At 38.9% G+C, this 11,882-nt stretch overlaps 1 protein-coding gene across 1 annotated transcript in view; it reads right to left on the reverse strand.

The window, feature by feature from the left end:
* Positions 1–2,487: 2,487 nt before the first annotated feature.
* tmem164 (transmembrane protein 164) overlaps positions 2,488–11,882 on the reverse strand; it is a 25,890-nt gene continuing 16,495 nt past the window's right edge. The window contains exons 3-6 of the mRNA XM_020600521.1: positions 8,970–9,036; positions 6,504–6,582; positions 4,623–4,723; positions 2,488–3,839 (exon numbers count right to left, since the gene is read on the reverse strand). Of these exons, the coding sequence (XP_020456177.1) occupies positions 3,633–3,839; positions 4,623–4,723; positions 6,504–6,582; positions 8,970–9,036 (454 nt within the window). The 3' untranslated portion in view covers positions 2,488–3,632. The remainder of the gene's footprint in view (positions 3,840–4,622; positions 4,724–6,503; positions 6,583–8,969; positions 9,037–11,882) is intronic.

Below are 11,882 nucleotides of genomic sequence, written 5' to 3' on the forward strand. Positions count from 1 at the left end.
TTGCAAAAGAAAACTGTGGGGAGGGTTGAATATATATTGATGGGTTATCTGAGTATGTATGCAACAGCTGTGAAGATAATGTAGTTTTAAACATTACCTTTTAAATCATTTATTCAATAAAATTATAAAAGCAACTGAAAAGAGAATGTGTCATTCTATTTTCTTACAGCACGCACACCACTGAGTATGTTTATACTCCAAGAAAAACCCTTTAGTTTGTCATTTCAACATTTGAAACAGTAGTATATGTGTTGTTTAGATCCGGACAGCCAGTATGTTTAGTTCCAACTTGATAAAGCATCTGTAGATCATATTTATTTCATTACAGTCCATCACTCCATCCACATGTCTGGGTACCACTAGATATAGCCGAGGAAATACAGTATATGACCCTTTAAATTGGATGCTCAGACCTCCTGGCACCATCTGATAGTGTCTATCAGTGCTTTAACACAATTAAGTAAATCAACTTGGCTTGCAAACCATTATGATGTTTGGACAGTCCTTAAAGCATGCAGAGCTCATGCTATAGCTCTGAGCTAAATGAGAATTTTTTTTGGCTCCACTAGCTGATGAAGATACCATTGAGTGCTCTACTCAACCCAAAATAAACCTATATAACATCCTTTCACCAGTGGAATAAACTAAACAAGGGATTTCTCAGTTCCAGAAAGGTCAGTCATGTGAGCAGCAATATACTATTTTGCCTTTCATGACAACTTGGCTAATTGCTGGAAAGATTGTGCCAGATGTGAAATATGAAAGTTACATCCTAGCTTATTTTTAACATTGTGGTTCAATGAAAACTATCTCAGAAAAGTCATGTCACACTGTAGTGTAGTGCAAGCTTACATCACTAATGGTATAGGATGGTGTAGAATTACAGTTAAAGTGTGTGTCATAATTTGATAACTGTTATACTGTCTTACCTCATGTAGGACTAACACAACACCATGTGATGCCTGACATTGTCAGAGAATAGTTATTAAAAAACACTATTGCAGTGCATAGTATCAGTATCAGACCTTAACAACGTAATCACATTTAGAGGTTCAACATATATTAATAGCCTTGCAACAAATAGCTACATGTATAAAGTGTTTGTGAAATACTGTTTATTATTCTTAACTGAAAGCTCTATTACATGGATTTCCATGAAACTGTTCACTTTCATGTCCTCATCAGCAGAATCAGTCTTTTTTTATTTTATTTGTTCAGTACTTTGGTTTATGCAACACTGACAGTCCCATCACCCTTAGCTATACATTGTGTGTAGCACTAACTACCAAACTGTTAGCAACATTAGGCTTTATTTTAAATTGCTTTTCCTTTTGGACTTTTAATAATTCTGATTCCTTGTTTTTAATTTCTCTCCTTTTGTTCGGGTAACAAACCCAGGCTAATTTACACCCCTGTGGAGCTGTGACAGTCTGTGACTATGATAAGGAGAAAGATTCTCATATGCCTGGCCAGCTTCTCTGTTCACAACTCTGAAACCACTCAGCACCAGGTCAGAAGTACATAAAATAGTTTTGTGCATATTTGGGGATATGCAAGTGCTCAGAGATAGTTCAGTCTGTTCTGTGTGTAACCCACTGCTGGTCTGCTATCACGTCCAACCAGCACTTTATTTCCTCTCCTGAGTCTGCCCCTGAGCTTCCATCTGTCTGAATAAATGATTCTGATGATAAAACAACAAGCACTTGAAGAGCAGAATATTTTAATATCCATGATCATCTTGAGGCCTCTTTGCAGCAACTGTGGCCTTATAGAGAAACAAAGTACAAAAGCACAAATTAGGCTGTAACTGAAGTGTAGTTTTGTGGTGCAATAAGAGGCCCTATTATTGAAGCAATAACATTTTGGGAAATATGCTAAACAGAATGTATTACCTTGGTGAGAGCTCTGTGAAAAGACAGATACCACTCCTATAACTGAAGCTGGTTAGCATTAAGACTGGAACAATGAAATGTTACAACCCCCACCCCCCACCAGCTTCTCACTAATAAATATACCTATTTAAGATAAGCAATTAGCTTAGCTTCTTTACATTTCATACATGTCTTACAGTGGAAGAAGTACTGAAATTGTTTGCTTAAGCAAAGGTAGCAATACTGTAGTGTAACAATACCATTACAAGTAAAAGTCCTGCATTCAAAATGTTACTTAAGTACAAAAATATACTTAAAGAAGCATAAGTAAATGTAGAATAGCACATTGCACATTAATGCAGGTTATATTATTGGATTATAACTATTGACACATCATTGTGAACATCACATTTAATGCTGCAGCTGGAAAAGGCGGAGCTCATTTTAACTACCTTATTTGTTTCTATTCTAAGTGCTGCTGGGTTTTTTGATAATTCCCCTCTAGGAATATTACTTGGCATAGCAAGTAAAAAGGAACTGAGATTTCTGTATTAATCAGCAGAAATTCAAAACCCCAGGTATGATATAACAAACTGCTAAATACACACAAGATCAATGAGAGATCAACATTACTTTTAATGTCAATACAGCACATACACTTGAACTGATTGAAAAACAAGTTTCTCTCTTCTTTACAGTGAAGTACAGTTTATGCTACATTAATACCCCCCACCCCAAAATGACCTATTCCAATTATCATCCTTCATTAATACTTTCTTTCTTTCACTTTCTTGCAAATCAGATGACACATTTTTTGTATAAAACTGACTCATTGGAGGGGTGAAGGGAATTCAGGAAGCCTTGTAAGATTAACTTGAGGATCAAACAGCAAAGTCTATGCATGAAGAGCGATCTTGGCAAACATCACCACTGTTCATTCTAACAACGCACTGGAGTTTCCACCTCACTGAAAATGGTCTAATATCGCAGTAAAATAACACAGTCATAAACATCACCTCCTTAAAATAGGTAATATTACTTTGATTTTCAGCATATAAAACATCCTCATGTGCCTTGATTATCACAGCTGGAATGATGGGAACAAGCTGGAGACAGAGACGCCACACATGTCACTTAAAGTGGTGCTTTTATAACCTGTATAACCTGTGTGTAATGAAGTGGGAGCAGAGGGACACCAGAAATCTGTATTTTCATTCATGACAACGCTTAGGTGATCACGCATGCCAAATACAAATCCTCAGACTATAAACAAGCAATAAAATTTACAGGTCACATTCTCAATCTGAGTCAAACAAAATGGCAGTTTTACCAGCTAAAATAGATCTAGCATGAGGACTATACAAAGAACTCAAACCGCAACAACTGCAGATCAGTAGTGAGATCTGGGTGACTTTTTTTTATACTTAAAACATTACCAAAAAGGCTGTTTGGGTAATCTCCCACAGATTCACTTATATATGTCTGGAAAATGTATTCAAAAAAGGCCAGATTTGGACGACTTCACAATGCTAACAGCCAACTGTCAATTGCCTATTATGTTTGTGCATGCAAATATGTATGCAAGCCAACTACAACACAAAGGATGACACATAGGTTCACTTGCCCTGAAATGCTCACCCGTTTCAGTAAAAACAGACGGTAAGTCTTAAAAGATGAATGAAATTATCGCTTTAAAAAAATCTGCATGATAAGAGTCGGCAGTCAGAATGAAAGGCTACGTCTGTGTGCCTCCATGGACATTCAGTCAACTTTCTTGCTGCGCAGACACAGTGTGTCCAGCAGGTATCGGCAGCAGGAGCTGGTGTGCTGCGACAGGAGCATGAGGACCTTCCCATGAATGAGGGTCAGTAGGGTCTGGTGGCCTGTTGCCCAAACCCGGTACCAAGGCCCATAAAAGGGATCAGAGACGGCTGGGCACAACATGTTGTTCAGGTTGACCTCAGTCACCTGAAGGGGAACAGAGACATACAGACAATCAGAATAATAAGTAGTACCCAGCTGGAAAATTAGTTTTCGGCCACATTATATTTAAAGGTGTCTATATTTTTGTCCTTCCCAGCTATATACACGAGAGGGTCGGAATATTAGCAAACTTGCAAGTGGACAAAATAATACCAAGTGTCACAGTCAGGATATTAATTTTGACCTAAGTAGTCACAGCTCTGACCTAACTAGAGAATAAAAGCAGCAGTCAAAGGTAGACCAACAGTCACAGAAAGACAGCTTCAAAATGTGGACTTCAAACTTGAATAAACATATTACCATTATAAAAATGATATAAGCTTACAACAAATACATTTCAGTAAAGGAATTAGTCTTTAAAACATTTGCAAGGTAATCCAATTCTTATTTAAAAAAAATTGTGCTTTGATATCTCACTGTGCTTTTTGTTATTCTAAAAAGTAAAATCAATGTATGTAGTGCTATTTGCCTCTTATTCAACATTCCCACACACACACACTCGTACCCACACGCTGATGGCAGTGACCTATAGTACTATGCAAGATCTGGTCTGACCATCGGGTTGAGTTTATATCTGAGTATTAAAATATTCAGATAATACTGGTGTAAGACAGACTGATCAATACATGTGACACCAGTGTCAGCTTGTAAAATACTGCATTCAATTTCAGTGTGTTCTTGTTGACCACACTTATGGTATGAGCACTACACGCATGCACCTCTGATGGTGAAATATCATGTAATGGCCAGTAGAGGGCTCTATCTCACCAGGCCAAGGAGCTGCAAGAAGAGGAAATGATAGAGGAACAGAATGCCAGTAGAGAGCAGCGCCCACCACATGTCCCCCAGAGGCTCAGGCTTGTACACACCTGGAAAAACACACAGCAAAATATCTGAACCAGGCTGTAGGTTACAGAGAACAAGCACTGGCCAGTAATAACAAACTCAGTGCTATTCTCAGCCACTTCCCTGATAGTGTGCTAGTGACAAAAACACCCTGTGACCACAGCAAAACCAGTTATAGAATGTGGTGTCAAACTGGTTTCCTCTTTGCTCACTGCTGGTTTTATGTCAGAGGACCAGCTTAACTAGGACAGTCAATATTTCCCTTTGTGAAAATCTGGTGTTACATTACTAATGAACAGTGTTTGGCAGGTGACCAAGTAGGTGTTCACTGTTTATGAAAATGTGCTTTAGGTTATTACATTATCCAGCACTTTGATATCATTAAGCAGCTGCAGAACTTGTGTCGTTGATCACATTGAAATTTTAAGTTAGCAGTATTTTTTTTAAAGGCGTTCACCATATTAGATTTAAGACTAAGATCACATGCGGGGCAAGTTAATACCTTTCATAACATTCAAACAATGATGTAAAAGGGACAAAAGAACTACTGTCATTTATTAAGTGCATGAAATTGTTTAATCACAGTAATATAATTGATCAATTAATATGAGCTGAACCCAGGTAAGGAGCAGAAGTGATGGTCCATCCATCCATTTTCCTCCGCTTATCCGAAACCGGGTCACGGGGGCAGCAGTCTAAGCAGAGATGCCCAGACTTCCCTCTCTCCAGGATTAACCAATTAAAACATTATTTAAAACATGTAATTTAAGCTTTAGATAAACTTGCCCTTATTAGTTGATGAAAAGCCTAGCTACTGTGGCTAGAACCGACTACCTCCTGTGCACACAGTCTATTCTCTCTTGTTCAAGTATAACAGCAGGCGTGTTGTAGTCATAACAAAGTACAGTAATCTTTTCATCTTTGGGATGGAGCCACATCAATCTAAGCTGTACATACAGTGCCTTGCGAAAGTATTCGGCCCCCTTGAACTTTGCGACCTTTTGCCACATTTCAGGCTTCAAACATAAAGATATAAAACTGTAATTTTATATCTTTATGTTTGAAGCCTGAAATGTGGCAAAAGGTCGCAAAGTTCAAGGGGGCCAAATACTTTCGCAAGGCACTGTACATACAGTATGTCAGCATGTGGCTCCAGGCTGAGTTTTTACATTTGTTCTACATGTTGATGTTTGTGGGAGAATGTATAATTTATGTAAGAAGCAGCAACAGATGTTTATTTAGAATAAACGGATAACTGTGTTGCTGAGCATTAACAGCCACACAGTTGAACAGAAAACAAAAAGCAGGTATCTAGAGCAACTCAAACGTCATCAACAAAAGGGAATTCAACCATGGAAAAAGACACGTCACGGTATTATGAGCTCGCTCAACTGACGTGAGAAAAGTACTTGATCCTGGGTGTGAATGAGAGCAAAGGCAACACAGGTGTAATGACTGAAGAGCAGCATCTACTAAGGCTGGGTATCATTCTAAAATTTTCAATACCTTCAATACCAATTTTGTAAAATCAATTTCAACTATACACACACACACACACACACACACACACACACACAATACACATTTTGGTACGGATCATTAGATTTATTTTTCAATTCCTTGGCATCTCTGTGCACTCAACGCAGTTTTCTAACATAAAAAGTGACCCTATTTACAACAGCCTTAAGCTCTGTTAACATTAACATCAACATCAACAAATAATGTAGAAAAGCATTCTTCAATACTCAAGGGTACTAAAGTAATTCAATAGAAGCCATAAAAGTATTAAAGTTCGACACCTACCTCCTTTCCTGAAAAGGTAAAGAGGCACCAGGTACATCATGGAGTGCTGAATGTAGTATATCTCCTTCTCAAATGGCAGCTGCAAAGAGAACAGACGGGTTCACTTCTTTACAACACTCATTAAAAATGGCCTACAGGCAATATCTTGTACATGTTTTATTGCTTATAGTATGAGATAAAGAAGACACACAAACAAATACCTCTAGATATACGTCTTAAACTAGAACCTAAAATCAATGTAAACAGACTTCCTGCACTGTGTCAGTGAGGTTCTTTAATGTACTGACCTCAGACGATCATTCACAGCTGTGCTCTGTTAGCACGAGCTGCCAGCACTGCTCGAACACTGTACTAACTACTACAGGAGAAAAACTGCAGAGGTGCAGCCAGGGCTATGTGACTCCTCTTCAGCATTATTCCACTGCTAGTGAAAGAAGACATGACAGGGTGCGGCCACTAGAAAGCACTAGCTGACCCAGGATCAACACACACCTGAGCCTTTCAAAGCTTGACAAGAAAATGAAACAAGTGCATAATGTAGATAAAAACAAATATAAGTGGACAGTGGCACTTTAGTAATTCCACTGCCTTATTAATAAAAAAGAAACACAGCATTTTACAAACAAATTTAGAACCTTTGTGGGCAATCAGTTTTTTTTTTTATGAACATAAACTGTGCACTGCCCACACACTGTCTACTGGGGACAGGTTGGGACTGCAGACAGGCCTCCAGCACTCTCACCCTTTTCCTCCACAGACAGGCCTTGGTAATGTGTGCAGTATGAGGCTTGCAATGTCTTGTTGGAATATGCATGGGCATGGCTTTGCAATGTCTTGTTGGAATATGCATGGGCATCCCTGGGAAAGATGTCGCCTTGAAGGCAGCATATGCTGCTCCAAAATCTGTGTTTTTCAGCATTAATGGAGCCATCACAGAAATGTAAGTTAACTTTGCCAAGGGCAGTGACACAACCTCAGACCATGACAGACCCTGGCTTTTGGACTTGTTACTGTAACAGTCCGTTGCGTGGTCCTTTTCGTCCTTGGTCCAGAGCACACGGTGTCCATTCTTTCCAAAAAAGACCTGAAATACTAATTAATCTGACCACAGTACACATTTCCACTGTGTACTGTGGTCCATCTCAGATGCCTCCGAGCCCAGAGCAGTCAAATGTGCCTCTGGACACTGTTGACACAGGGCTTCCTTTTGGTACAGTGCAGTTTTAAGCAGAATTTATGGGTGTAACTACATATTGTAATGCCTGACACAGGTGTGCCAAAGTAATCCTGAGCCCATGAGGTTATATCGCTTATAGAAGTTGAGGATTCCTGATGCAGATCCTCACATGGATCATATATTTTTAAATTAGAGATGGGGAATGATTTTTAAATATTCGAACAGTCATTACATTTAGAAAGGTCAAATAATTCATGTGACTATGTTTTTGTCTTTAAAAACAAAGAGCAACTGTTTTTCCTTGCTTTTATCAGTGCTTGGAAATAACACGATAATGAAGTCAGTATATCGTTTTACTATAGCGCCAAATACAAGCAGCAGAAGCATGCAAAGAATACAGCCATCAAAAGGTTCTGTGTGGAACTTCTTTGAAAAATGAGGTGCAGTGAAACCTCTACCAGGTTAAGTTGGCATATCCAAAATCAACAACAACTATGCACAGTGATTTGAAGGCAAGGCATCCAGCAGAAAGTGGGCACCTGCCCTTTGTCTGCAGCTGTTAGTGAAAGTCCTTCAAGTGGGAATTGTTGCTGGACCTGAAGTGATTCCCACAGACTTCCTCCAATGAAACAGCAAGTTTCCATCATCAATCAAGCTCGAACTTTCTGCCACTTGGGTCTGACATTTTGTCTTCTGCGACTTTATTACTCAGATTCATGCTCTAGTAGAGGAACCACCACAATTTAAACATCCCATTTATTTATATGTCACAATTTTGACATAGAGGATATAAAATGTCAGTCTTTTTGAAAAATACTAAAGCTAAGGGATAATGCACTTGCTCTCTTGTTGAGCTGTCAGGAACAGTAAAATATATGGCTAATGAACAAGAAACCTGTCTTATCCAAGGATAAGCAGCACCACAGCAGCGCGGTGGCTAGCTAGCACTGCCGCCTCACAGCAAGAAGCTTTTTGGTTCGAGCCTCGGCTGACCCAGAGCCTTTGTGTGTGGAGTTTGCATGTTCTCCATGTGCCTGTGCGGGTTTTCTTCAGTTACTGCAGCTTCCTCCCACAGTCCAAAGACATGCAGTTTAGGTTGACTGGTGACTCTAAATTGCATGTGATTGTGGGTGTGTGTAGTTGTCTGTCTATGTGTCAGCCTTGTGATAGACTGGTGACTAGTACAGATAATGGATGGATGGATCCTTGATAAAGCTCAGGCTTGTAGAAGGTTGTCTATGAATGAGAGCTAGGCTTTGCTGGAGATTTTTCCAGTACTGGTTACTTACCAGTCTAGTGTTGACTACAGGGAATATTAAAGCCAAAAACGCACCATTCAACATGTGGACTTGCAGCCTGAAAACACACAGAGAAAAACATTATAACAATAGACCAGGGGTTGGCAACCTTTACTATCAAAAGAGCCATTTTGCCCCTTCTTCCACTAAAGAAACATAGTCTGGAGCCGCAAAACATAACGCAGCTTATAAACTTTTAAACACTTTTAATTTTTTTTAAATTTTACCTGTTACAACAGAATGCAACAAACTGAAGTGCAATGTGCATGTGTAGGCCTACTTTGAAATAAATTAAACACTGAACTATGCAGTCCTTTTTGAGTCCTTCCCGTATTTGTGTAAAATTAAAATAAAACGTAGCCCACTTTAATATAAAAAACATATAGTTGCAGCTTAGCAGTTTTAAAAAAGTTAACATAAAATTAGGAATGTTTTTTGACAAGTCCATTTCAGTGTGCTCTCATCCTCTTCGGGTTTCTTTCTCGGCCAGCAATCAACCGAAGGACCCGAACATACAATAAACAACTACATCAACTTTGGGTCTGAAATAAATGTTTTTTTCTGAAAAATAATATTCTATTAAATGCTAGTGTTGTCACCTGTTTAATGTGCCTTCTATGTCGTGTCGGCCAGTTCAGTTTCAAGATGGGCTGACTTATCTCTGTGAATGTGGATATGTTCAACAGGGATGGGTCGATGTCCAGCGGTGTGACAGGGAAGGACAGTGTGTTTTGTTCCTTTCTGAACTCGCTGAATCCTTCTCCAAATGCAGCTTGCATTGCCATAATTGCAAGGTGTAAATAATCACAATTTATGTGATTATTCTCTTCTTTGAACTCTCTCAGGGAGGGGAAGTGAGAGAGCGTACCTCTCTGTACATCTCTGGCAAACACTGTCATCTTGCGCTCAAACGCCAGAACATCCTCCAGCAACTGTAGGGCCGTTAGACTTTAAAACAGTCATTGAAAAAAAATGAATAATCTCCACACTGCCCATTACATCAGAATCCCAGGATAATTTTAACAATTATTTTCACATTCCACCTATAAGCTTGAATGAATTAGTGCTGATATAAGCACCGAGGAACATGTGAAGAACAGTGTAGATTATGTTCTATGTGGCAGAAAATGAAGCGGAGTCCTCCTTGACGCTGTTAGGAACAGCTGTCTCTCATTCTCTGGGTCACTGATGGTTCAGGTAATTACAACCTTTGACTTGTGTGTTGGAGAGACTTGACATTTCTATGATTGTTTATGAAATCAAACAGTTGATTCTCAGATGTCTGTATTTCTAGCATTCATGATTATTATAATTTAGATCCATTTCAGCCTTCGCTTAGCACACATTCTGCAGCTACTTCCATCTCACTCACCATTCAGTGCAGACACAGTGTGATGTGTGCTCAGTTAACTTCTTACCTCTTAACTTTATTACATCCTCTTATGAGGATAAATGTTTCTCTGAACCAAAGATTATTCTCAGAGCCACCATAAATAAAAACATAGGAGCCTATGTGTCAAAGTGTGGACCTACAGTACATCTATCTCATCTGCTCTTATTGTCAGATGAGCCAAAATAAATGATGTGGCAGCTAAGGTCACTGGGGAAACTGCAATGATGCAGGAACATTAGTTCAAATAAGCCCAGCTGTCACTCAGTTGGCCTACGGACAGTTCGGGAAAAAGTGTCTGCTTCCTTCAAATTCACGACATTTATTGACTGCTGGCAGTCTTTGCCCCCTTTAATTAAATATGTTTAAAAATTAAGTTCTAATAAATAGTGATCACAAGATAATAGTCTGTCTAGAGAATATAAGAAGCTGAGGCCAAGCAGGTGTGTTGGAACAGAGGTGGTCTTCCATTCTCAAATCAAATGCTGGTACTGTGTCTGTTATACACAAGCTGTTGATTTCCACTACACAGTCAGACTGATGCATTTATGCATGAAGAGGAAGAAGAGATTAGAAACTATAGTGGTAAAAGAAGAAAACATGTCTGAAAACATTTTCACTTCCCCACTAGGATTTAAAAAAAAAAAAAAGACACAGCCAGTACTGAATGTATCTTGATCAAAATCAGAGTACTTTGCTGCCTTTCCTTTTGATTGAAATTTTTTGTTCTTCAAGTTTTGCATAAAATCAAACCCAGTTTTATACTATTTATAATTGTAACAAATTACAGAATGTAAAAACAAAATTAAATTTGAAATGGGGGTGGGGTTGGCTGCTTTTATTTTGAAGAAATTACAGAAAACTATATGTAATTGTGAGCAAGGTTTGTGCTGACAGTGATTGTTGATTTTTGGCATTAAATGGAGAAGCGGGTGTCCCGGACGACTGACTACAGACTTTCAGCTTCTCATCAAGGCAACCAGCTCCTTCTACTGTGCGCTGCTGCTTTTTACAGACCGTCTTCTTTCTAATGAAAACATGTGCCTGCTGGGCTGCACTGTAAACACATGCATCGGTTTCTCCTCAGTTCTAACAAAGCAGCAGTTCATGGAGTGCATGCTGCAATATTAAACCACTCTCACTGTTACCATGGTAACCATGGGTGTTGCCAAACCAGCCATGATTGAAATCTGAAAAACTTTAAGCCTTCCTCCTTTAAAGCATTGTGTTTTCTGCATGTACAATGGGGCAAATAGGTATTTGATACACAACCTACAAAGAATCTACAAAAAAATTCCAGAAAATCTACAAAGAATCTACAAAAAAAATTCCAGAAAATCACACGATGAAAAATACAGATCTGTCCGGTCTTTGTAAGTGGGAAAACTTGAAAAATCATCGGTGTACCAAATACTTATTTGACTCACTGTATGGTGCAACTACTGAGCAGTTCCACTTGTGTCTGGATTCTTATTTATCCAGGTGCATATAAAATGCCATATTTACATTAAACA

The sequence above is a fragment of the Monopterus albus genome, unplaced genomic scaffold (genome assembly GCF_001952655.1).
Source record: "Monopterus albus unplaced genomic scaffold, M_albus_1.0 scaffold47.1, whole genome shotgun sequence".
NCBI lineage: Eukaryota > Metazoa > Chordata > Actinopteri > Synbranchiformes > Synbranchidae > Monopterus > Monopterus albus.